Source organism: Nasonia vitripennis, chromosome 5 (assembly GCF_009193385.2).
Source record: "Nasonia vitripennis strain AsymCx chromosome 5, Nvit_psr_1.1, whole genome shotgun sequence".
Taxonomy (NCBI): Eukaryota; Metazoa; Arthropoda; class Insecta; order Hymenoptera; family Pteromalidae; genus Nasonia; species Nasonia vitripennis.
In genome coordinates this window covers 27,308,758-27,336,072 of record NC_045761.1, presented here as the reverse complement: position 1 = coordinate 27,336,072, position 27,315 = coordinate 27,308,758, and the positions used below count along the sequence as shown (strand labels likewise).

At 48.5% G+C, this 27,315-nt stretch overlaps 2 protein-coding genes across 10 annotated transcripts; both read left to right on the top strand.

Moving 5' to 3' along the window:
• The first annotated feature begins 139 nt into the window (after window positions 1-139).
• On the top strand, window positions 140-25,884 carry LOC100117563 (protein abrupt). 9 transcript variants are annotated; one of them, XM_031931366.2, is made up of 8 exons: window positions 141-297; window positions 5,742-6,246; window positions 9,427-9,663; window positions 9,740-9,946; window positions 10,019-10,184; window positions 10,281-10,334; window positions 18,750-19,203; window positions 19,277-25,884. In XM_031931366.2, the coding sequence occupies exons 2-8, from the start codon at window positions 6,040-6,042 to the stop codon at window positions 19,821-19,823; spliced, it is 1,872 nt and encodes a 623-aa protein (XP_031787226.1). In that variant the 5' UTR covers window positions 141-297; window positions 5,742-6,039; the 3' UTR covers window positions 19,824-25,884. The 9 variants fall into 9 exon arrangements, with proteins under 9 accessions (XP_031787229.1, XP_031787226.1, XP_031787232.1 ...); XM_031931372.2 differs by lacking the exons at window positions 18,750-19,203; window positions 19,277-25,884 and adding exons at window positions 15,600-16,019; window positions 16,224-16,340; XM_031931375.1 differs by lacking the exons at window positions 18,750-19,203; window positions 19,277-25,884 and adding exons at window positions 15,600-16,005; window positions 16,224-16,336.
• On the top strand, window positions 25,796-27,315 carry LOC100678291. The gene is made up of 2 exons (XM_003426450.5): window positions 25,796-26,318; window positions 26,411-27,315. The coding sequence occupies exons 1-2, from the start codon at window positions 26,091-26,093 to the stop codon at window positions 27,245-27,247; spliced, it is 1,065 nt and encodes a 354-aa protein (XP_003426498.1). The 5' UTR covers window positions 25,796-26,090; the 3' UTR covers window positions 27,248-27,315.

Sequence of the window (27,315 nt, the reverse complement as noted above, 5' to 3'; positions counted from 1 at the left end):
GCGAGAGCAAAGTGTATATGCGTGTGTACAGCGCGAGAGAAAGAGAGAGAGAGAGAGGCTAGAGCGAGCCGCAATAAGTGGGGGGCAAATGCGGGAGCGGACTGCGCGTGCGCCGAGAGGGAAAGGTGCGCCGAGTCGCGCGGATCGCTGGGAGTCGCTAGCAGAACGCGCGCAGAGAGAGAAGCGCTGCCGCCGTAGCCGCAGCTTCTTCTTCCACAGAGGGCAGCCCCCGACAAGAGAGAGAGAGAGAGATAGAGAATCGTTCGCGTTCTGTGTGCAGTTCTCGCCGCCCCGCAGGTTCGTTCTCTTCGCAAGAGGAGCTCAATTCCGCCCAGTGTATTCCCACCCAGCCGACCCACGAGAGGAGCTTGTCCTCACAGTGCCGCGAGTTAGAGAGGTTAGGAGGGTAGAAACAGTGCGACGCCGATTATAAGTATTAAGTACGGGAGAGAGAAAAACTCGCATCGTTGCAGTAGTGTGCCGAGTGGCGACGAGTGCTGCGACCGGCGCCTCACAGTGATCATCCCCAACCTCGCGTTACATACCGTTGTATACAAAGTGTGAAAAAAATAATAACCAATCAGTGCACCCTCCGTCACACTTACACAGAAACACAGAAACACACAGGCGCATTCTGGTAACGTATACTCTCCATGCATTCCTATACATGTACGCAGGAGAGAGAAATGAATTGCTCTCTTCCACTCTCGAGCGTTATTATTAACGAGTTATTGCGGCAATACTAATTAAGTTTAATCGCAAGGCCGCCGCTGCCGTTCGTTAAAGTTAATTGCCGCTGCCGCCGCGGCGCTCCGTACCGTATATGCCATACGTCGTTGGAAAAATCACGACGCGAGCCTTTATTTTTTCGGCGACGCGAATGTCAACACGACAGCGAGTGAGGGAGAGAGATAGCGCCAGCGGTATCTCCGCGGATCAATAAATCGACGGCGCGCTGCACTGAAAACTCGCGTGCGCGTATAGACGGATTTTTCGGGAGAGAGCAACGATAACGCAAGGTCTGTTTATCTCGCTAGAACACAGTCGGCCAGTGTTTTGATAAATTCGATAACGAGCTTCCTGACCGCGACGACGACGCCGTATAAATAGTGAAAAAAACGCGTCGTCTCTGCACGTGTCGCTGCGCCGCGCGTGCGGGAGCTTTCGAGCTTTCACGCCGTCTCCCTCTCTTATAATACGCAGCCGTTTCTCGGAAATAAATAAAGCCGCTGCGCTACGCACTTTATATTTAAAGCGGCCGAGGCGTGTAGAACATTGTCGTCGTCCTATAACTCTCGGAGTCTAATGCGCGCCGCGGAGCCTCGTCTCGGCTTATTTGATCGATAAACGAAAGCTCGACTCCCCCTTTTTCGTTAGCTCCGCTGCAGGCTCTCTCTCTCTCTCTCTCTCGCTTATAGCTGACGAGCCCTCCGACAGCAGTAATGACTTCTGTGCACGCGCCGCCCCGGCGTATTCGTCACGGATTTCTCGGCCGGCGCTGCGCGCTAAAAACTAAAATTACCTTCGTCGCTGGCTCCGGCTTTTTTTCCTCGACGCCTCGAGAATCTCGTATATAGTCGTGCACCGAACGAGCGATTGTTATTCCGTAATCGCGTAATCGGGCGCTGTCAGTCGCTGCTCGGCAAGTTGCCGCGGAGATAACATCGGACAATAACGCGGAGAGATAGACGCTCTCTCTCTCTCTCTCTCTCTCATCGATTCGCTCTGTCTCCTTATCGGTTGTTGAATTGTTGAAAAATAAAAGCGCGCTTTCGATTCCTTATCGATCGCCGCTCGCGGTTAATTATAAACGACCGTGTGTGTCGGCGTGAATTACTCGGGAGGTTTTTTTTTCTCCAGATAACGTCGGCGGCGTGTTTATTTCAATTTTTACGAGAGAAAAATCCAAGATCGATCGGGAATTAGCATACGACATTGCGTATACGTTAATTAGCAAAGACGTGCTCGAGATATCGCGCTCCGTAATAGCGGAGAGTTTTCGCGCGCGCGCGCTCGTGTCGCATTATACATACGCGAGTCAAGGAAGGTCGCGCTCGCTACGATCGAGTCATTCTCCGCACGTAAAAACATTCGAGTGCTCGCTGTTTACGCTCTAAAAATATCGGATTGCTTATTAGATCGCTATGCGCGCGTCTCCTTTTATTTTCGCTCTCGGGGGATTAGCGCGCTTTTACAATTATGGATCCGTACAGCTCGCCATTAAGCGGTAAAGAAAAACACGGCCGGCCGATAAGCGGGCTAACGACAGCGGCGGCAGCGCTGCCAGTCCTGAAAATCCGGTAATCCGCAAAATCGTGCTTCGCTCTCAGCGCGGAGGGAGAAAAAAAACGTAGTCTTCCCCAAGGCACATAAACCCGTAGGCCTCCCTTAACGTACTTACCTGCAGCGCGTCTTACCTGAGGGAGACCCTTTTTGTGCTCTCGCGGTACACAGCTGGCTTGCGCGGGGATAATTGCATCTGCCATATATTAATGGTCCTGAAATTCGGCTTTCTTTCTGTACTTGTGTACTTATACACTAGTCTTGTTTGCCCGGCCGTGTATAAACCTTTCTCCTTTGTGACTGTGCTCGCGGCACGAACGGATAGAACGTGAGAGGATAATGCCACGGCACGCGGGGAAGACCGTTTACGATCGAACTTTTATTTCGCTTTTATTATATTCCCAGCGCGCGATGTGTCGCGTTAAACAATTCCGAGACGACAAATTTCTCTCCGTCTCTCGAGCTTGTAGTGCGCCTTTACCTGCGCGCACATCGAGACAGAGCGCGTGGGTAGAAGCGCAAAGCATTACCTACGCGTATTCTCCTTTCTTCGAGGCTCGAGCATAGCGCTCGCGCGGATTTAGTTGTACCGGACGCTGCTAGATTCCTATCGCGGCACGAACGCTGCGTGGGCTTCGCTCGTACTTGCGCTTACGCCTACAGCACTCGTATACAAGCGCGTTTTCGCCTTTAGTCCGCTTATTAATTTCTCGGCTTCGAATTCGAAACGCCGCGCATTGTTATTGCTTGCCAGCCGCAGGTATGCGTACGTGAGAACCCGAAAATTCGACGGACTTGCGAGAGTCTTTTTGTAAACGCCGCCGCCGCCGCCGCCGCCGCCAAGGGAGATTCCCCGAAAAATCCCCGGACCCTCTGGAGAAAATCCGTGCACTTGCGCGCTCACGTCCCGGCGCATAGAAAGCGCGCAGTAAAATCGACAGGCCGCCGCCGTTTCTTTGCTAATGCCCCCCGAGTCGTGTACGCTGTATACAACAGAGCGCGCAGTGAGTCCCGAGAGAGGGATGCGCATACCTGCAGCGGCGGCCCATTCGCTCGACACGTGTTCGCCTCGCCGTCGTCGTTCGTGGAGGGCTGGCCGAGGGAGAGTTCATTTGTTATTTTTGGCGAGATGAAAGAGCGAGAGAGAGAGAGAGAGAGAGAGAGCATTTTTATCTGCGCGAGATAGCGTTTATCGTCGGGAGGAAATAGCGTTAGAATTGCGCGCGATTGGTGCGCATGAACTGCGGCATGGCGCTTGCGAAACGCGCACTCGTAATTTACGTAAGCTCTCGGTATATATCCCGCGCATTGAGTTCGACATTGACGAACGACCGGGCCCTGTACACGTGACGCGAGCATTAGGACCCATGCGCATGCGCATGCGCATGTCCGCCGCTATGGACGTGCACAGTGTCTTCCTCGCGTCCCTCGCAGCTAGGGGCGTGGTGCGCGTGTATTTCCGTGCAGCGACTCCACGTGCTGGACCCTTGCCGCAGCGCGCTGTCTAGAGAGAGGTAATTCGAGAAGCGCCGCTAAGTGCGCCACTTGCGTCCGCCTTCCGGTCGCCTCTTTCTCTCTCTCTCTCTCTCTCTCTCTTTTTTTTTCCCGAAACGAAAAAGCAGCCGAGCTCTCGATCGAGTCCCTCTCCGCTCGCGCGACGACTGCAAGCGACTCTCGCGAGAAGTCGGGTTAATCAAGCTCCCGCGCTGTGTGTGTGTGTGTGTATTACTTCACGTTCCTAAAATACGCGTCTCAGCTGCTGCTGCGCGAGATGCGTAAGATCTCGTAAACACGAGCGCGCGAGAGAGTCGATTTTTCCTGCTACGAATGCACGGCTTTAATTATAGCCGACGACGAGGCTTTGACGCGGCGACAATAGTGCGTCTCTCACGAAAATAAAGCCGAGCCGAGTGTGTACGTTTTTTTCCTAATAATAGAGAGAGAGAGAGAGAGAGCGGATTCGATTTTTAAAAATGTAGGCTAGAGCCTCCTGTACCTATACGCGCAGTCAATAAAATGCAAAGTAACGGCCGCTCGATATCGTCAGGGGGGAAGAAGAAGAAGAAGAAGAAGAAGAAGAGGAGACGGGGAATCGAACGCGAAGCGCGGCTTCAATAAGAAGCGAGGAGGTCCGCACGGCCACACCTAGAATTCGCGGCATCCCGTTCACTCTCTAATGAAATCCGCACTTGCAGTCGCCGCCGCCGCCGCCGCCGCCGCCGCGCGCAGCCCGATCGATAGGGAATTCGGCTATGTGGCAGCCCCCTACCCCCCTGTATAGCCTATAGTCCCCACCCCCGCATTGTTTCCTCCGGCTATTCTTCCGAAGCGCGCGCTCCTCGCGCTGTGCCATTACACGCAGAATAAATAGACACGATAAGAGCTGCTCTAGTTCGTAGATGCCCGATAACGCATTCCGCGCCGCGTAAACAGTGGCTCGCGCGTATAAGCGATCGGTATGCAGCAGGAGGTTTTCCATTTTTTGCCTACGTGCGGGAATCCGGGCCTCTTAACGAGCCTTTGGAAAAATCCAATCGTTAAGTGTGCCTACAGAAAAGTACTCTCGCGCGTATATATATATATATAGACGCGAGTGACAATGGCCTAAGGTCAAGCGAAATGCTAAAAGGTTCGCACGCGACGCGCTCGCTCGCGCGCGTTGCGCAATGAGCACCGAGAGGTCGCGACACCTCTCATTATAATGCGTTTTCGCGGCGACGCCTTACGGCTCGCACTGTCGGCCGATATCGGGCCCGAGAATCGCGAGCGCAGATACGCACGCGCGGTCAAGGCGAGCTCGAGAAAAAATAATCGCAATTACGACGATAATTCGATGATGGCCCGAGCGCGTGTCCCATTTCGATTTCGAGAGGAAGAGCATCGGCTTCTTTCGGGCTTTGCGTCGTCGCATTCTCATTAATAAAGTAAATCCTCCCCCTCCGTCTGTAGGGCTCTGCCCGCGCAGAGTCGTTTAAAAACAGTCCTGTATAAATAGACGAGCGCGACGACGGTAATAAGCGTACGACTCGCGTTGTTTTTTTCCTGATATCGCGCGCTGGCGTTTGGGGAAAAAATCGTGCTCCCAGTCGCGTCAACGAAATCGCATTACGCTAATTAGCGGATAGTAGCCGTAGCCAGGCTCGAATTGGAGGATTATCGTAAAAAGGAGAGCAATCTAAAAATTAACGCGAGATCATGCGGCCCACATAGCGAAATGGCGCAACTCGCATGCCGAGTAATTATGTAAGCCGCAAAATTACTTATCGCAAGTTCAAAGTGAATCGTTGCGAAAGATCGTGGATATAAAAGATAGTCGGTGCGGGAGGGGGATAAAAGTTCGTTAATAGCAGGGGACAAGCCTCCTCTCTCGTCGATTTGTACGAGTCTCGCTTCCGAGCGGCACGTACTATATATACATATATACTAACCGGAGCCCCGACGTCTTGTTGAACTTGCAGGTGCAGCAAGAGTCGCGGCGCCAGAGAGAATCGTCGGCAGAGTATGCAGAGGTGGAAGACCTGCGACGCAGCGGCAAAGCAGCAGCCAAAGCCATACACGGAGGTCGAGCGAGCCGGCCGGTGACGACGAAGCCGCCGCAGCGCTAACGGGACGAAGGAGATCGGCTGAAGGAAAATCGCGGATCGAGCGAGCGAGGACAAGAGCGCGGCAGCGGAGCGAGAGGTAGGGCGGACAAGCGATAGCAGCACGATAGCACCGCTGGTGCCCTCGGCCGTGGGTCCCGGGGGGACGGGCGCCATGGCGGCCTCATCGTCCTCGTCGAGCGGCGAGCAGCAGTACTCCCTACGCTGGAACGACTTCCACTCGAGCATCCTGAGCAGCTTCCGGCACCTACGAGACGAGGAGGACTTTGTCGACGTGACGCTCGCCTGCGACAGCAGCAGCTTCACCGCCCACAAGGTCGTCCTCTCTGCCTGCAGTCCCTACTTCCGCAGACTGCTCAAGGTACGTCGAGAAGCTCTGAAAAGCAGGAAAATGAAAAAAAAAAAAAATATTTCCGTGATCCTTTCGTAAGCCGGGACTTTGTAGTTGATAATCCGGAGATGCACCCACGCGAACGGCCGAAAAAATAGCTATTCTCGTACAGGCGCTCGCGATTGTGCAATCCGGCTGCACGTACGATGCGCACTAGGCTGATGGTAGTGCCGCCGGTGCTCCATATTCTATTATTAAAGCTCTCTCTCTCTCTGCTCTCGGTTCCTGCTCGTTTAGAACAGGGCTTTTACCGCCGATGAACGATCGCCGCTCGAAAAATCGCCGAAGCGCGTATCTCTTAACCCCAGATAAGATCGCGCGGCGCGCATGCGTTAATTTAGTCACTTGTCTCTCTCTCTCTCTTGCTCTCTCCGGCGGACACATCAATTTCGAGTGAGAGACGCGCGCGCAAATTCACGCCGATGACGTGGTCCATTAGAGGCTTCTTCGAACGAGCTTATTCCGCTGATGCCTCTTGCTCGTACGCACACACGCGGCTCGTTGCTCGAAAAATAAAAGACGCGTAAGTAAGTGCTGACGCCTAATAGCTAGCGCGGCAGCGGAAAAAAAGAATGTCCCCGCGGCGGCAACGCGCACACATTTACATACCCGCGGCTCCGGAATTTAATGTCGATTAACGAATATACCCGAGCGTTCCTCTCTCTCTCTCTCTACACACACTTTGCGAATCGATGAAAGTAGCGGGCGCTTTCTACTCAATGAATCTACGCGCGTGTATTTACAAGCGCTATTATTACCCGTATGACGCTCGCTCTCATTCTCGTGCGACGCCCTTAATCGAGCTAAAAGTTTTTTTTTACGCGCCGCGTCGCGAATAAATTCCCGGAAAGCTAGCTCCCGCCCGTTATTACACGCGTGAAAGGGCGTCCGGCTCTATTTATAAAGTAGTTAAACCTCCCGGCCACATCGGAGTCGCCGCGAGAGAGCACGCGTATTATTTCTGCTCGTCTCACTCGCTGTCGCTAAGTAGTCTCGTCCCGTTTTACGGAAAGGAGTAATCCGATATGGGCCGATTCAAAATTGAAACTGTGCCACGGCGCCGTTATCGGTGTATTATGTTACAAGCCCCTATCTCGCGAGAGCGAGCCAAGGTCGAGGAAAAAAGGGCCGACGTTATAAAAATCAATGGGCCAGTGCGGTGCGAAGAGGGCGAGCGAGAGAGAGAGAGAGAGAGAGAGAGACGCTAATGAGCGCATACGCACACGCAGAGAGTCGGAAGGAAAAAAAGCGTATTTAGAATAAAGAGCCGATGAATAATACAGGCGGCGGAGAGACGCGTGGGCCGCCTCGAGGCTTTCCAGCGCATATAATTACCGGCGCGGCGCGTTGCGCAAGCAGTCCCATTGAGCTCGGCTCAATTTTTCCATATACATATCTCTCTCTCTCTCTCTGTCTCTAGACAATAAATAATTAAGGTACACACGCGGCTCGAAAAAAAGTCCGGCGCGCATATCCGGTTTTCAGCTTTATCTATCTTTGCTCGCCTCGTATTTATTGCTCCGGCGCGGCTAGAACTCTGCCCACGTGTGCACGGACAGATATGGCCCACGCGCGAGTTCTTCGAGAGAGAGAGTAAAAGAGCGAGAGTAGCGCGAGTGAGCTATTATTGCACGCGCTCGCGCACCGAGAGACACATTACACCGTCGCTCGTTCGCTCGCTCGCGCATATATTTTTATCAACGGAAGTGCGTCGTTGCGCGCATTCCACGTCTGGAAAGTTGATGCTCCGGCGTCGCGCGCGGGCTTCTGCCGATTCGTATTTTTACGCGCCTACACACACGTACTCGCTCCGAGCTCTCTCCCTTATGCTCGCGGTGAAAAAAAAAAAAAAAGTAGGAAAAAAAAATCCAACAACTCGCGCGCGCAGTCTCGAAAGAGAAAGTGTCGTGGAATTCGGTGTGTGGGCTGTCGAGTCTATATTATAGGCGAGGCACATGCATGCACACATCGATTGTGCTCTCTCACTCAGTCAGTGGTGGGGGAGAAGCTGCTGAAGTACGGAGCTTGCCTAATCTGCGCGCGCGCGCGCACTTACTCACACACACACACACACGCACACATGAGCGAGTCGAGAAGCCACGAGCCGATGCATAACCGGATCAGAAACCATGCAGTCGTACATCTACTTTTCTACTTTGGCGCTGTGCGCTCCGTCGTTGCTCTGTTTCGGCCGATAATTGCATTACAGCGTGCGCAGAGGAAGAAAAAGAAGAAGCGTCGCGTAAAAAGACTCTTCCCACGAGCGCAATCCGATGCAAGTACCGCTCTCGGGTGACTCGGGGGAAAAAGTGCCGAACCCTCGGTTTTCTACACAGCTCTTCTCTTAGCTCGACCACGTAGCAGCTGCTACGTGTTAGCTGCTCTCTCGCGCGACAACACATCGCTCGAACAATTTGCCGCCGCGAGGAGCGCGCCGGTCATCCCAGTTATTCCAATTAACATCGCGCCTCTCCTCTCTCTCTCTCTCTCTCTCTGCGCTATTCGAACGCTCTGCTTTATCGGAGCATTGCTCTTTTTCCTGTTACATACTCTCCGCTCTAAAAAATAATAGCGTATACGTACGCGCGGAGTTGCGGTCGTCGCGGTGACTATTAATAATCGCGCGAGCGATAAGTCCTCGGCGTATATCGTTCGCCGGAGAGATTCTCGCGTTGCGTACGCGCCATTGAAAAATCGGGGGAGTAAAATTCGAAAAGCCATTCATCGCGGCGGTTATTTTCCGAGCAATCGACGCGAAAAAAAAAAAAAAAAGCCTCCTCTCGATCGCCGATCGATAATACACGCACATCTTCAGTGCCTAAGTTGTATACAAATACGACGCAGCAGCAGCAGCAGCAGCAGCAGCAGCAGCATAGCGGTATCAATCTCGAGGAGCGTTTTTTTCGAGCCACGAGTCTCTATGAAAAAACCGACAGTAGCCACGTGCCCATATAGAGCGTGACAATCTTGGCCCTTCTCACATTCAATAAATCCATCGGTTATCTCCGTACACGGCTACACGTGCCGCGATAAATGATCTATGACGCGCACATATTTCGTGACATGCATACATACGTGCGTGTGCACGAGTGGACAGGAATAATAAACAAAGGAATTTCGTTTGTTTTTCCTCTCGTTTGCACAACGCAGGCCAACCCATGCCAGCACCCGATCGTCATACTGAGGGACGTGGCGAGCTCGGACATGGAATCGCTGCTGCGCTTCATGTACCACGGCGAGGTCCACGTCGGCCAGGAACAGTTGGCGGCCTTCCTCAAGACGGCGCAGATGCTGCAGGTACGCGGACTGGCGGACGTCAACAGCGGCGCTGCGTCCAAGCTGCCCGCGGCCTCCGGCACCAACAGTGGGAACAACGCGAGCGCGCCGGTAAGTCTTCCCTCGAATCCGAATTCGGACGACGTCTGAGCTTTGGCGGATTAACGGAGCTGCGATTTTCGCACAGGCGACGCCGCGTAACCCCTGGCAGGACAACGGAAGGGCCGAGCTCAACGACAGCGGGATGAGCCCACCCCCGGAGAAGCGGCCGAGGAGTTACTCGCCCCAGATGGGCAACCACGTCGAGTCCAAGTCTGATCTCCAGGAGTCCCTGCTCGGACAGGCCCTCGAGGGCGGCCCGACGATACACACGCCCTCCGCGAACAACGTCCAGGTACCTACTACCCTCGCCTGAGCTCGCAATAAAATTGCTCGTTTCTGTACCTATAAAACTTTAATCGCGCAGGCACAGTCGACGGGAGAGGATTCGAACTCCATCTCGGACAACGAGGAGGACACCTCGAACAACGACAGCATCCTCAACTCGGTGAAGACCGAGCCCAGCGAACTCCTGAACGACTCGCTGGAACACCACCGAAGCACGTTTCCCGCGGCGCTCCTCGGCCTCCAAGGTGAGTCACGGAAGAAATTGCGCAAATAATCCTCCGATCCGACGCTAATCGTGATTATCGCGATCGTTATCCTTCTTCTTCTTCTTGCTGTTGAAGGTCTGATGCCAGGACCGTCGGGGATACACGCGGCGAACCAGGACCCTAGTTACGGTGAGTCCCTTTGCTCAAGTATCATACATCCATTCTAACGCTCGTAGCCTCAACTAGTTATCCTCCCGCCATTCCTCCGTACAACTCTGATCTCTCGTTGTTGCGTTGAATGCATGGAACTCTCGTACCTCTCAGCTCCCCTTCTTCTTCTCCTGTTTTTTTTTTTTTTTTTTTTTTTTTTTTTTTAATACATTCTCGCCTCTCTGCTGTTTATGACTGTAGTCAGAGCGCCAGTCGAACGACGCGTCGTCGTGCAGCGTCCAGCGAATCTGTGACGACGATCGATATGCGTGATATACATATACACGAGCGCACAGACGAGTGAAAGAGGCTTAGCGTGCGAAATTGAAGCGCAGACTGCTGAAGGGAAAGTCGAATCAATCGCGGTCTCTCTCCGTTCCCCCCCCGGGGACTGTGCATCGGACGGGAGAGAGAATCAGAATACTTACTAATGTTGCGTAACGCGCGCTCGCGTCTCGTGGAGAGAAAAAAAAAAAAGAAAGGAAGAGGAGAGAGTTTAGTGTTTAAGGGATCGCTCGAGCTTGGCTGAGGACTGAAAATTGGCTGGTGGTTCCAGGGCGGTGGCAGCCCTCGGCTGGCGAGGGTTCCGGCTCCAGCTCCTGCTCCGCCTGGCTCGCCGCCGGCAACTCGAGGTCCGAAGCTCCAGCGGCGGGTCTGCAGCAGCAGCAGCACCAGCAGCAGCAACAGCAACACCAGCCGACCACCAGCCAACAACAGTCGCAGCAGCAGCAGCAGGCGCTGAACGCCCTGAGCAGCCTCAACCCCGAACAGCTGACGATAATGCACCAGAAGCTGCAGAACAATCTGCAGAGCCTCCAGCAGCAGAAGCAGACGAGCGAGCTGAATCTCATGCTGCAGTCGTGCGCTAAGAAGAAGATCGAGGAGCTGGCGCTGCTGCACCCCTTCCAGCAGCATCAGATGCAGGACGTGAACAGCCTGCAGGGCAAGCCCAAGTGCCCGGAGTGCGGCAAGATCTACTCGAACAACTCGAACCTCAAGCAGCACATCGTCAACGTGCACACGGTGCAGACCGAGTACATATCCTGTCACGTCTGCGCCAAGCAGTTCAAGACCAAGCAGTACCTGCAGATCCACCTGCTCTCGATGCACGGCATCCGCAAGCGCAAGAGCTACCCTGTCTACCAGATGCAGCCGCACGCTCAGGCTCAGCAGCATCAGCAGATCAACGTAGCTCAATTCGCGGCGAGCAGCCAGCAGCTTCAATTTCCCGAGAGATGGAGCAGCGAGGAGAAGCAGCAATGATACGCGCACCCGTCGTCGCGGCAGACTGATCATTCTCCATTTTAGCCGAGCAGTATAGCCTGTGTATATACGAATGCGATCTTGCGCAAATCCGAGTCATGGCGAGAGAGCTCGCCGGAGATAAGTGTTCCAGTTGCGTCGTCGTCGGCGTCGTTGCCGACGTCGCCCGCCCACCGATAGAGCCTCCCTTCGCGCGAGCCCGGAGATAGGCCGCCCCGCTTGCGCGCCGACTAAGAGAGAGAGAGAGAGAGAGAGAGAGCCGAGTAAGAGAGACGGAGCGCGCCGCGACGACTAGTGCTGCTAGTACATCGTATTGATCTCCGCGATTCAACAAACAACGCCTAGTGCCTCCCGCTCTTTCTCTCTCTCTCTCTCTCTCTCTCTCTCTCGCACACTCCCCTCCCCCGTCTGTGCTCCTTCCCCCCTCTCTCTAACCGAGTCTATCGGCTTCTTCTTCTTCTTCTTCTTCTCTCTCTCTCTCTCTCGCTCACTCGTCTTCTGTTCCCCCCGAAGCATTCGTATTCAGCACACCGTCCGCCCGTTCTTTCTCTAATGATATCTCCCCCACCAGCGGCACTGCTGCCCCTCTTCGCTCCCCGCGCTCTTTCACGCGCGAGCTGACTGCCTGCAGCTGAATTTTAAAGAGATCCCAGCGTGCGCGTGTGTGTGTGTGTGTGTGTGTGAGAGAGAGAGAGCGTGTACGACTGCAGAAAATCGCGCACGAAGGGGGGAACGTCCGTTCGATATTTACGCCCTCGTTGCAGCTGGAGCCACGGGCTTCTCCCTAAAGCTCGACTTTGGAGCTTTGTAGGAGGAAAAAAGGGAGAGCCGGCCAGTGATTTCCGGCTTCTCTCTGCCCCTAGCGCGCGGCGGCAATCGCATCCATCAGCCGTCTTCGATTCCGAAGAAGCTTTATTGTGTAAGCTCCGAGCTTACGGAGAAGAAACCGGTTCGTCCGGCGTACGCAGATCTCCCGTGTCCTAGCGATAAGGAGAGAGAGAGAGATAGCTCGAGCTTTCGGGAGACTTTGAGCTGTATTCGTGCTATTACGGAGCGAGAACCGCGAGAAAGGAATAAGGAAATGGAAGGGAAATGGAAGTCGTCGCCGGGGCGCGGCCTCTCGAATAGGTGTGCGGTTTTACTCTCGGGACAAGACGCTCGTCAAACTGCGAGGCTTCCATTCTCTTAACCTCTTTTTCCCCGGCCTCGAGAGTGAGAGAGCGGGGAGAAGGAAAAAGCGAGATCTTCCATTAGACTGATGAAAAATCGATAAGTCGTTAGAGGAGCGCGTGTGTGCGCGTGTTCTCCCTCTCTCTCTCTCTCTCTTTCTCTCTCCGTACGCCGGATGAATTTTTTCCAATCCGGCCCGGTTAATTTCGAGAAGTTGAATTTCGCGCCGCTGCAGCTCCGCGGGCTTTAATTAAAACTTTGAGACTTTAATTGAAAGCGCCGAGGGAAAATCCCGGAAGGCTTCTCTCTCTCTCTCTCTACTTCCATTATAATAACGAAGCGAATTTCCTCGACTCGGCGCATCAGCGATGTACAAAGCGCCGCGAGAGGACGTAATTGCAGTAAAAAGTCACGGTAAAGAGAGAGAGAGAGAGTGAGAGATAAGCCGACGGAAGACGGATGCGCCCCCGCAGATATATCCCTCATCTTATCTCTCTCTCTCTCTCTCCCTCTCTCGGACCTATATTGCCTCCCTTCGACAAATGACAATTGCGCTCTCGGCAGCTTTTCCTTCCCGATCTTCTCTCTCGACGGGATTAAGCTCACGTCCGCGCTCGTTTGTCCTCTCGCTCCGAAATTAAACCATCCCCGATAAATCGGCCCCATTTTTCCGGCGCTTTCGTAATCCCGCTGTGAAGAAAAAAAAAAAAAAAAAAAACGTCGTAGAAGGAGGCGGGACTGCGTATACTCGAGGAATGTCTAATTCCGATCGCGCGAGACTATCTACAGATATACGCTGCGAATGCAGCTTGCGCAGAGCGAAGAGGAAGAAGATTGATTGCGCGTAGTCCTGCGGCTGCTGGACCCGGGCTTTATTAAAGACGTGACCCGACATAAGTGATCCCAAGCTGCTGCTCGCATCGATTTTATACGCCGTATATACACACCGTACACGCCCTCTCAGCCTCCCATTCTGCGAGTGGGCTGTCTTCTATGAGGCGAATTGCGCGCGCGTCCCCCTTTGTTTTTTGTTCGCCTCTCGATAAAGTCGAAAGTTGCAGTTCCGAAAAATCGAATTTCAGCCACGCGCGCGCGTCGGAAAACAAAAAGCCGGATAATTCCGAAGATATCTTGTATCAGCTCCTCCCGCGTCCATTAGTGCTTGCGCGCGTGCGGCCCGAGAAAACGAGATGAGAAAAAAGGTTCGCCCGCGCGGAGGAAAAAAAAAAAAAAGAAAAAGGGGGCGGCGAGGGTGAAAAGTTTGCGGAAAAACGTTGACCAACTTGCCCATTACACCTATATCTCTCTCTCTCTCTCTCTCCCTCCGGAATTCAATAATAAAACTTGCCGAGTGGAGAGTCGAATTCGAATTGCAATATTCAGGCTGGCCGTCTGAATTCTCCATGCCCCCCCCCCTTCTCGATTATGCAAATCCGAGAGATTTGAAAACTATCGATTGCGCGCACACTCTCTGGGCGTCGGCTCTCTCTCTCTCTCTCTTTCCTCCTTGTTGTTGTCGTTACACCCTCCCCCGCATTTTTTCGCCGTGTAGGCATACACACATACGTGACACGTGCGGCAGCCGGCACTGGGCGCTGCATTATTTTTCTCGGCAGCTCGGCGCACGCGACTCGTAAATAAAAGCCGCCGATCGATTTGCCCGCACGACGAGCGGCTAAATTAAACTTCCCCCCTCGACTGTTCCTGCAGCGAGATGTCTCCCCCGCCCCTCTGTATGTGTGCAGCGTACACGCGCGTCCGTGAGAGTATTACGAATTTAGAGGAATCGTCTTCTTTCCTCCTCGGAAAAGTTCTCTTCTGTCGAAAATGATAGAAAAGGAGAGAGAGAGAGAGAGGAAAGCGCGCGGAATCGAATTCCGAGCGAAGGGAGTATTGCGCAGCCAGATTGAACCCTCTCTCTCTCTCTCTCGTAGGTGTTGAATTCTCCTACGGTATAGAAGGAGGAGAGCTTCTCCGCGGGTATATACATCAAATGCTTTTCCGTTCCAACTACACGCTCGAGTAATTCTAATAGATTGCCGCCTCGGTACGCGCTTGCTCCCTTCCTCGGCCATAAATCACGCGCGAAGCTCTCGCCAGCTCCGTCGTTTTTCCTATTTCGAATTTGATTCCCGAGCAGAGAGAGAGAGAGAGGGGGGGGGGAGGAAAAAGCGTAGATACTCAATTAGAGCCGAGGCCGAGTGGAAAATAATGATAAGTCGGAGCAGTACGTCGCGTGATTCCCTCGCGGCGAAATTTCGGCCGACGTTTGACGTAAGAAAGGGCCGAGGGGGAGAAATGGGTGAGGTCTGCGCCCGAAGATCCGTAGGAGTGATAGTCATAACGAGGAGAGGCGCAGAGGATAGATCAATACCCAGGCTACCGTTTCTTACGTACTTTGCACACGACGCTCCTTACGTTCTTCCCCTCTGTATACTTTCTTTCTCTCCTCCTCTCCACCCCACGTTCTCTACACACCGGCGATGTGTGCGGGGGAGGCTTATACGCTATCTCCGAGAGGCTCCGTCGTCGACGATTGCTCTGCTGTACGCGTCCAGCGAGGCGAACGAGTTGACATGTGCGAGAAAAAAAAACAGAGAAATAAACGAGCGCAGAAGAGAGAAGGCAATGTACACCACAATATATTACATCCTACAACCGGGCATGCCCTGAGAGTACGAGAGTAGAGCGCTTGATCGAGCGAGAGAGAGAGAGAGAGAGAGATAGAGGGAGAGATTACAGTTGTGCGAGAGAGAGAGAGAGAGAGCGAGCTTGAAAGTAGAGTTGACGTGGGGCACGTCCTGGTTGTAGGATCGGTTCTACCCAAGAGGGAGGAGAGCACGGCCTCATCGCTAGCATCGGCATCGGCGGCGTCTGCAGCGGTGGCCGAGAATTTCGCGCGACTGTACACGGCCCTGCGGCACGAGGACCTGCGGCCCGTCTGCCGCTACTGCGGCCGCAGCTACTCCTCGCCGAGCAATCTACGCCAGCACGTGAAAAACGTCCACTCGAACTGGCCGCCGCCCGACACCTGGCCCCAGTGCAACGTTTGCGGCAAGCGCTGCAAGACCAAGCACTACCTCATCAACCACCAGCTTCAGGCCCACGGCATCCACCAGCGGCCCAGCCTCGCCTCCGCCGCTTCTGGAGGCCCTCAGCAGCAGCACCAGCAGCAGCAGCACCAGCACCAGCAGCAGCACTGAGTCTGCGCGCCTCTGTGTGTGAATGCACGTATGCCATACTCTGATGTACACTCTTAGACCCCCACTGTGCTCGCGGCCGCGCGGAATGCTCTCTCGTACGCCATTTGATATTGCGCGCTCAGAAGAGGATCGGGCCGTGCAAATAACATCCTCCCGAAACCAAAATCCAAAAACAAAAACAAACAAACCAATGCTGGCTGGTGGTGTAACGTTGGTGTGGTGGTGGTTCCAGATCACGGGCTCGATGAGGCGGACGGCGCCGCGGCTCCTTACCACCACCACAGCCAGCAGAGCAGGCATCGACAGCAGCAGCAGCAACAGCAGCAGCAGCAGCATCTGCAGCATCAGGATCCCGCCGCAGCCTCCAAGTATCAAGTACGTGTAGCCCAACAGCAGCAGGTGGACTATAGACAGCAGCAACGCCAGTCCGGCTTCAGGTGCCCGCTCTGCACGAGGGTCATCCAGGACATCACGGGAATGCGGGCCCATCTCGACCAGCACTACCCTAGGGACTCGCCCACCTGCCCGGTCACCTCCTGCGCCAAGACCTTCTCCCACCCCAACAGCGTGCGCAATCACATGCGACTCAAGCACCCCGTTCAGTGGGACCAGATCAAAACTCTGCGCTGGACCTACGTCTAGGATCGCTATGGCCGCGGTCCTTTTCATCCATTGCTTTCTGTGATTTTTATTCCTCCGCTTCCTTATACCCATACTCTATCATTGATTATTCATCATCATTGTGTTGCGGCGACATCGCGCGGCTTTCTCTCCTCCTCTATCGCTCTCGGTGCATCTCCGATCGGACGTCCTAGCAGAAGCGCACAGACTCCGCACTGTGTACATACTGTAGAAGAAGAGATCCACGAGGATCTGTAAATGTTATATATATATATACATATATTATATTCGAGGCGAGAGAGAGAGAGAGAGGCTGAGAGGCTGAGAGAGAGAGCCGCGACTTTGTACAGTGCAGAGCAAAGTTTATAGAGTTAGACTGTACTTATAAACGACATATATATATATATATATACACACATAGAGCACACTAGTTTCAAGTGGAAAACAAAATATTATAATAATACAAAAAAACGTTGAAATTATAATATATCGCGAAAAACAATGTTCCTCCAAGCTGAGTAAGCCAGCCTTACGCTACAACAAGATAGCTTTAAGACTTAGAGATTCTAGAGTACATATATTATATATACATAAATATAGTTCTGTAAGGCGACTATTAAGCAAAAAAATGTCGAGTGCGTGCATGCGACAACGAGCGAGCGAGTGCGAGAGCGAAACGCGGTGCAAGACAAACAGGTCTAAAGGGAGGGTATATAGAGTTTTTTAATTTTTTTATTAACGACGACCTATATCACACTCCTTATATGATATAAATGATAAACCGGTGAGAAAAGCATCGGTTCTCTTAGACTGATATGATGTACGCGTATATCAAGCAGGACTATGTGTATAACTAATAGAATTGCAAACCAGCGACGTGCTCGAGACACACTCACACGACTGCTCCGCATACTATACTATATAAACAATAATTTACATATGCGCGATGAAAGGATACCATAATATCCAAGCGCAGCACAGCAGCAGCACGGACACGATTATAAAATGCAGTCGCGAAAGAGGCTCAAATAATATACGTACGTGTAAAAAAGAAAGCAAATCATAACAAAGAACGAAGTTATATATATATATACTGATATATAAAAAAATATATATATATATAGAGAGAAATAAAACAGCGCGTCGACCCATGATAATTCGCCTAGCCTTATTTTTCTACGACCTTGCGTTATCCGTCAGTATTTCGTGTAAAGGAACGAGTAGCTAAAGTCTTCTCGACACACGCGCACACGCACACACACACACACGAGAACACAATCATCGCTCTCGCGGATCGGGCGTATGACGCGGAGTGAAAAAAGAAAAACTCGTAAAGTTACTATGTAGAAGAGCGACGGCTGAAATATACTGTACTAGGGGAGACGTCGCTGCGGCAAAGTTTTCCAAAAACCGAGAGACGACTCCCCCTCGATGAGGATGATTATTATTATTATTATTATTATTGCTACATGCGCGTCGGAGCTCGCGCCGGCGCTCGAAACCACACCTCCTTAAATTATACATGTATACACGAAATTTCGAAAGGCAAACAAATTATTTATTTACAGACGAATAATATGCACACGAACGGAGCAGCTTCGAGCGTCGGGGCGTCGCACGCACATGCTAATATATATATATATATTATATATGAGAGTCGCCGAGATAGCGACGCCCGTTGTGTAGATAGAATTAAGGTGCGCGCACTATTTTAGATGGAAGAGAGCGAGAAACCGTTGGCTTGTGCATACTATTATTATTATATATACGAATATATGCGAGAGAGAGAGAGAGAGAGAGAGAGCGAGAGAAATGGAGAAATACTGCAAGAGCGTTGTACTATTTCAATAATGCTTTGTATAATAAAAGGTATTTAGTGAAAAGCCGAGCGTCCGTACTTTAATGTTCGATCCGCATGCTCTCACTTCACCTGTGCGTATTCTATCGTTCTTTCCTTCACTCCCCCGTAAGTTTTAACGGCTCTTTGGAAAGTAGGTAACAGCAGGTTTTTCTCTCCACCCTACGTAGAACGGAGGAACGCGCATTGGAAGAGGAAAATCTCAATATGCGAGCTGCCCGCGCTGCAGCAGGCGACTCTCGAGCCGAAAATCTAATACGAACGTTTTCTTCTCCACAGGTCGTCGCAGCATCGACATACTGCGAGTGAGGGCGACGGATCCCCGGCCTTGTCCCAAGTGCGGCAAGATCTACCGATCGGCCCACACGCTCCGCACCCATCTCGAGGACAAGCACACGATCTGCCCGGGCTACCGGTGCGTGCTCTGCGGCACGGTCGCCAAGTCGCGGAACTCCCTGCACTCGCACATGTCGCGCCAGCACCGGGGCATCAGCACCAAGGACCTGCCGGTGCTGCCGATGCCCAGTCCCTTCGACCCGGAACTGGCCTCGAGGCTCCTCGCCAAAGCCGGGGTCAAGGTCAGTCCCGCTGAGCTCAGAGCGAGAGCCAGCCCGACCGGGCCCAGGCGGGGCGACATGAGGCTGGAGATGCCCAGGGGCGCGCCCTCCGAGGCGGGAAGCTCCCTCTGCGGGGGCGACGATCCCGAGGACCTCACCGTGCCCCTCAGTCTCAGGTAGGTTTGCTGGCCTTGCGAGTTTTCGAGATTTTCGAACGAGAGCATGATTAACCTTGTCGACGACGCGCAGGTATGGCTCGCCGACGCCCAACAACAACACCGTGATAACGAAGCTGCCGATGGGCCACAACGGCAACCACCACGCGCAGCAGCACCAAGGCAATAACAACGGCAAGTCGACCCCGGCGGCGATCGCAGCCAAGTCCCTCGAATCCCTCCAGGCAGCCGCGGCGGCGGCCAGCCGCGAGCCCCAGACGGCTCCGTTCCAGCAGCAGGCCCTCAGCCAGCAGCACACCGCCACGGGCTCGGCCATCATGGACACCTTCCTGCAGTTCATCGCCGAGAACTCGGGCATGGGCGCGATGAACGCGATGAACCTCACTCACGAGCAGGCCGCCGCCTACGCATCGGCCCACGCCAAGATGGCCCAGATGAGCGCGATGGACAAGCTCGCCGGGCGCGGTGGCCTCCTCGCCGAGGACTATCCGATGATCGGCCGCGACGAGGGCAGGGCTCTGCTGCACGACGACCGCATGCACGAGGCAGGTGACTCGTCGGCCGGCGAGGAGGACGACTTCAGCGAGACTGACGAGCCCGAGATCGTCAAGGCCGAGTAATCGGCCTGTCTCTTCCATCCACCCTCTACCTCAAGCGGCAGCCGGAGAAACGGACCCTCTGTTTCGTTAGGTCGAAAACTCAGCCGAGACGTGTGAATACACCTGCCGTCGGTCGTTTGGAGAATGCGACGCGCGTACACACACACACACACACACGCATATATATATTGAATGTTGAAGAAAAAACATATATATATATATTTCGAGAGTCTAGCACCGCGAATACTGAGAGAGCGTTGTTCAAGTTTTCCACGGGCCGGGCGAGAGACGTTCGCGAGAACGATCTTTTTTACTCAACGATACACGTGTATTTTTCGTTTAATTATTTCTCAGAGAAATGGCATACAAGGTTATCCGGACGAGGTGGTCTTTTGCACTCGTCCAGTGATACGATATCAACGTTTAACTGTGACACAGAGCTTATCCGGGTAAGCTAAACGTGCGTATAGACGCCATTTTGAATCGGTAGTTCTGACGCGCACTTTATCGAAAAACAAAGGTCAAAAGCTCGGTTTCCGGTAAAATTAATTTTAGGCCAAGCTGGAAAAGATTCTTGCCATTTTTTACTTTATTCTGGAAAAAAAAAAAAATAACGAGCTGGAGGTAAAGCTATATCGATCATACGAATATAAAGTAGTTCCTACTTTAATGCATACACAAGCGGGAGATTTAGATACATATAGGACACGCGTAGCTGAATTGGCCTACGTACTTGGCGATACTTCGGGTAGTCGCGTGGCCCCATCAAGGAGGACAGATTGATACAAAAATCGAGAGGAGTTTCATGAAAATCGCTTATGTTAAATAATGATAAGTATCGTATAGAGCGAGAACATGTCCAGGGGGGGGGGGGACGAGTGTGCGCGTGTGTGAGTGAGAAAGAAAGCTGAAATAAACATTTACGACGGGTAGTTTTAAAGCTAGAAATTCTTTGCAAATTAAAATGCTGTATACAATACTCTGAGTATACTAATCGTAGATTTTAAGTATCGATATAAAAAAAGACGTGCAGATATTTCTGGTAAAGACGGACAAGAGAGTTGAAGAGTAACTTTTTTTAGTTCTAAAAGCTTGACTATACGGAGTTCGCGCGGTGGCGCGATTAAATGAACAAGAAAAAGATGGTTAAATAAGCTCGTATACGATCAAAGTATACTGTCTTGAGATAAACTTGTATACGAAACATTAAGTCTGAGGTGGAAATATTTGAGAATTTGAGTTTCCGCATTCGGAATAATGGACAAGTTTTTAATTTCGCGCGTTCGCAGAGTTTTAACGAAATGCGTTGATAAATTTAAGAGGCGTATTTTTAAACAGGAAGATTCGATCTCGCGGTGAAAGACTTAAGGCTCCGAACAAAAATCAGGTTAATAGTTGGTACAAAGAAACCACTTCTTGCCTTGAAGCTCTCTATTATTATTGTACGGAATAAACGATTTTTAAATTAAAGGAAAAGAAAACGATCTGAGAGACCCGAGCTGCCCCGGGCGCGAGGGGCTGAATGGAAGAAAAGGAATCATACTAAAGTACAAATTTTTCATTCAGAAATTTACATAGAGCAGTATGACATTGCAAAACTAGAGTCGTGAGAAGGGATCTGAAGCAAAAATCGAGCTACGAACTTTCTGCGCATTGATCGTCAAGTCGTGTATTATAATAAAAACATTAATAATATTAATAGCTATATGATAATACTAATAGTAGTAATAACAATATTGATAATAACAGTAATAGTAATATTAAAAAGTAAAATCATTAATATCTTCGAAGGAGCAGTACCGCATGCGTGGGTGATAGAACTTGAAGCGAATGGTGCGTGCAATTTTGTATGAAGACGACATTAATTATAAAGAAAAAGATAAAAACGGAATAATAGCGACGATCAGACGTCGGGAGAGAGATGTGCCGTTGAGATACACAGAGAGAGAGAGAGAGAGGGAGAGAGATTGGGAGAAAAACCGTTTCGTGCCATAGCCCGCAAATATCGACAGGAAAACTTGTATATTTTTGTTTTCGTTTTTTTTTTTAAATCGGTTCTTTCGACTGAAGTGATCTCGCCGATGTATAACGAGGAATTCTTTCCGAATACTTTTGTTCGTGTCTCCGACGTACGATTGAAACAATTCCACGATTACATCAATATTAATAATAATACCAAGCCAAAGGGTTGTTGCGCCACGAATCGAGAGATAATGCCGTGCATAACTTGAGCGACAGGGTAATAATAATGTCGCCGCAGAGTCAGAATTTATACGTATATATTCTATATATAATATATATATATATTTATGCATCAAAGTCGCCGTGTCGAGTCAGCCTATACAATGATAATAATAGTTTTCTACTGCAGTATTTATATAGCTATATGTATACACCAACACATCTATATATTTATATTTATAATACAGAAAAGATTATATAAATGTATTTTTATCGAGTCCCGCATATCGCGTAGCCGAGATGTAAACGAAGTATATACTGCCCACTGTCTCTCGATCCGCGAGCAGCCCCGCGGAGCAAACGAACCCGAAATAGTCCGCAATAGTCACTTGAATCTTACAATTAACAATAACAGTATTGCAATAGTCTTAGAAAGAGAAATAAAACGAAAGTCGCGGCGAGAGCTCGAGGCGACAGAACCTTTGAGATCCGTCCTCCGCAAGAGCGTGTATAGCAAAGAAAAAAAAAACACAAACCTGAAGGAGCCGCCTCGAGCCCTCGAAGCTCGACTTTACTAAATGCATTATAATAAATAATACATAATAACAAACTCAGGAAAACTGAAGCAGGCAGGCCGTGATACTATTACTTATAGAACTACCTACTACCACTACTACTACTTCTACGTCTTCTTATTATTCTTCTTCTTCTTCTTCTTCTACTTATTAATTAATAATACTAATACATGATTATACTAACTGAAAGAAGTAGCGAGTGAATACAATCGAGATACATCAGAGCGTAAGAGCGACAAAACTACGAAGGCTCTATATTTTTGTCTCTTATGTGTTACACTTGTTAATTTGTTTGTTTGTTACAAGTTTTTTTATACTGCTGCAGGCAACAGTTGCTTGTAAACACAGTTTCGAGTTATAATTGCGAACAACCACACCACAGCTACCTCCATGTCGTGTCAGTCTTCTTTTTTGCGTGGATTTAACATTAAATACATTATAATAACAATTATAAGAAGATAATAAAACAATATTATTGCAACGGAAGTGAGCGAGAAAAGATATAGGGAGAGAATAGTCCTCGACGAGTCGATCCAATGCTCTATTATAATAATATATCGATAACGTTGATTTTTAATTTGTATTGGTTGCGTCCTCGAATATGCGATGTTTTTAAGCGTAACGATATAGTAATTATGTCATATGGTTATTATTGTGTAACGATGAGAATCGTGCAGTAGACATGCGCGAGATGAATTATCATTATTATTACATTATTGCTTCCAGTTGTCCGAGATACAGCCTATAACACAGAAACGAAATTGCCAACAGCTGATGATAGAAAACTCGAATCGGCGATCGAACAAAAAAATTCGCTTTACACTTTGAATACGAAGAACTGAAATTTCACTGCCATACGAACTGATGATGAAGCGCTGAATTCCAAATTATACTTACTGTATGCAATACACGATGTACTTAGACACACAGACACAGTCACTGGATAATTTTCATTGAATCATCGGTAACTCGTACGAGTAGATCACATCGGGCGGAAACATCGGATGCATTTGCGACTTGCGTTTGTGTGCGTGACTGAATGAGACAGAGATTTTCCGTTCGACTTATGTATATTGTCTACAATAAGAAGCCGCGTCGATAAATCTGTACATTGTAATCGTGTTTTTTTTTTTTCTCTCTATATATTGTGCAATTTAGGAACGATTGAACGAAATTCGATGCGCGCGAAATTGGCGCTAACAGGTTTTAGAACAGTATAGTTTAGTGGAAACTTTGGTTTTCGAATACGCGGTTCCGACGATACTGGAAAAACACTGACGGTGAATCTATGCCTACGAGTGACTTAATGAATAAAAGCAAAGGTGTTGAAAGAGTGTGAAATGCGCGCAATCAAGTTACTTAGATTCGTCGTTATAGTGAAGATTTAAGGTGCTTCTAGATTGTTATATACATTTATCGCTCATTATTATTATTATTATTATTATTTTTATTATTATTATTATATTATTATTATCGCTAACTATTTGCGTTTTTTTGTCGACAACGTTTTGTTTATATATTATTTTTCTTCTCATTGATTTCACGTCATCTGCCACTAGATTTTGAAATCGACCCGTTGGGAGCACAAAAACGTCAATAACTTGTAAATTATTATTATTATTATTTTTTTTTTTTTTCAAAAACTCATTCGTTTTTGTCTACACCAACGTCTTCCTTAATCTCTGTCGCTCGGCCACTTTTTGTAAATATAAACGCTCTATTTATCAGTCGTTGGCGTGCTCCCAATTTACAATTACCCATAGACTTCTTCGTTTGTTTGTTTATTTTTATTGCCCTTCGCGCTCGTACTACGTAAAAACTACTTATGTTCTTATTATTTTGCCATTCTTAGCGTGTAAGCTATTCAACTTGCCAATGCGATTTAATAAATATGTTGGAAACGATTGATTAATTATATTTTTATTTATTTTTTCACCTTTTTATTTTCCTTGGTTTTTTCATTCCACTTTTATTTATTTCAGGGCATAAAATATATGTGAGAGTAATATGACCACAGGTGAATGTATGTGGAAATGATATCATCGACGCAATTATGTACTTAAAAATATTATCAGCCTTGTGTATTTACTTTGAAATTGACGTCTCGACCAAACGCAATACAACCTAATTAGTAAGATTTTTATTGTATCGCATATTACGTATAATAATTAGACTATGGTATTTAAGCATTCTTACAATGTTATACGATTATCAGAGAAATGAAAAGTGAAGATAACGGTGTTAGGAGAGTAAAAAATTTAGCCGATATTGTCCAAGTTTTTATTAGACTATTGACTTGTGCTTTAAATGCAAACATATGATATACGATAACACGCGTATACGACGTAAGACGTTAGAATGTAATGTGCTGACGAGGTGGGATGACATATGACTTTGTCGGAAGTGCAATGTAGGAAATGAGTAAAATTTTGTTTCGAAATCCATATTGAAAAGTCCACTCCAATAATTATAGATCGTCTAAACTAGGAGCTCGTGTTTTGCGGGTCTTGTGCCTTTTTACGGCCTGTTTGTGCGTATCACGTGCGCACAATGCGTTCACTCTTGCTATATCAATTGTATCTCAAAATTACTCACAACAAAAACAATATTGACTTTTTCAAATGTTTCCATGTCTTATGCAATATTTCAAATGGTGCATTTCGCACACGGATAATATACACAAAGAAACAATATTTACAAGTAATAGAATTTTTTAAGTGAACGAGAATACATCAGGCAATCACAGTTCCTATTTACTATATACATGATGATGATGATGATGATATATATATATATACCAGCTAAGCTATATATTATATATACATACGAAGCACTTTTAGTATGTGCGTGGAAACAAAAATGTTGAAAATAAGAAAAATTATATATGTATATTTACAATGTAAGACAGATATTAGAAGTTAGTGAAAAAAACTGTTTACCATGTATACCACACGTGATCATGTATACGATATGAGCACACGCAGCTCGTATTAGCTATGTACTTATACGCGTGCGAAAAATTATAAAAATGCTTATAATCAATGAGAAAAAAAATGATAGACTTTCAAAGGAATTTCAAAGGTATACCATAGTTTGTCGTCAGGTTTATATATAAAGTTCTTAGGAGTCGTTATTAAGAGAATGAATAAAAAAAAAAACAAGAATTAACGTAATCGTATGTTTTGAAGCGGCGAACTTCCTTAGGGTCGATCGGCGTCAACTGTTGTTATGAGTTGATTTTGATCTTTGTTTTGTAGGATGCCATTTGTATATAAAATTATCATTGTAGGAAATTATTATCAATAAAACAATTGAATATCATCTGACATTTCATCTGATTACTCATACTTACCTACTGTATTTATTTGAATTTTCCCGCTTTCTATGACTATACGCCACCTTGCGCTCGCTGTCATAACCAAATACGCGAAATCAGCTGATGTCATCTCATATTCTCATCATCTGTTGTGTCGTTAGTTGATGGTGTAGTTCAAAAATCCAACCTATACTAGTGGGTTTACAATGAATCAAAATGCACGCAACTGATGCTAAAATATTGAACAACATAGTAAACAGTACCACTGTGCCAGCTAAAAATGACTTGTTGAACGAATGGCAGTCCGAAGGAAAGGACGTCGAAGATTTTCCAGCTACAAGAAGCGTTGTCATCGATGGTTTGTCCAAACGAATAACTCAAATCTTGTCGTACAAAGTTTCACAGGAAGCTTACCAGAGATATTCAGTCAGACTTCATGTTATTGTGAGTCTAATCTATGCTTTTCTCATTCTGTAGGTGATTAATGTGCTCAATATCGATTTTCATTATTCAACATTGTTGTATATGTGTCACAGGAAACTTTGAGGGATTGGAGCAAGTTGAAAGGAGATGTAGGAAAAGCTCTGGTGTTTCAAGATTCTGAAAAGTCTCATGCTTTTCTGGTGCATCTCTTGAAAAAGTATATGAAGCCAAAGCATTTAAGTATGTGCAGCGATATGGAACATCTCATTCAAGTGGGAGAAGTTTTGTTTAATGCGATCGAAAGGTCCAGGTCATCGATGAACTGCTTTGTTAAAGTAATTGAGAGGATTATCAGTTTAGAGCAGACTGAGAAAAGTGAACAATTTTTAATGCGTGTCATCGATAGTAGCGATGATTTACGATTAGAATTATCATTAGTGGAAAAAATATTTGCTAGCTTAAAAGTACAGTTTATAGAAAAACCTCTCGCTGATTGTTTTGTTGCATGCTGCATGGACAAGCACAAAAAGGAACTGCAACTGAGCAGCATGAGCATGTTTTTTAAAAAAGTTATTGATAGCCCTTTATTATTTTCAATAATGGCAAATAGTTTGAGAGAGTTGTTTGTTGAAACCAAATTTGCCAAAGCAGCACAGGATTTTATAAAAAAAGTGTTGGAAAAAATACAGAGCCAATGTGATGAATATCGTAAAGATATTCTGGAATTGTATCCAGCAAGCTTGCAGCATTGTGTTCTACTTTTGAGGATAAAGCCAATTGACCATACGACAAAATCACAGAGTAGAGCAGTGCAATCATTGCAGGATATATTTTTCAAAGACTACAATGATGCATTGATGCTGGTATCTCACTTCCCAGATTGGTTACCACAGTACTTGGACTTTTCTAGAGACCTTGATGAAGTTATTGAAAAATCAGATGCTTGTTAATAATTCTAAATACAAATAATTGAAAGTATTGGATGAATTTGTAAATAAACGATTTTTATTTTTATAAA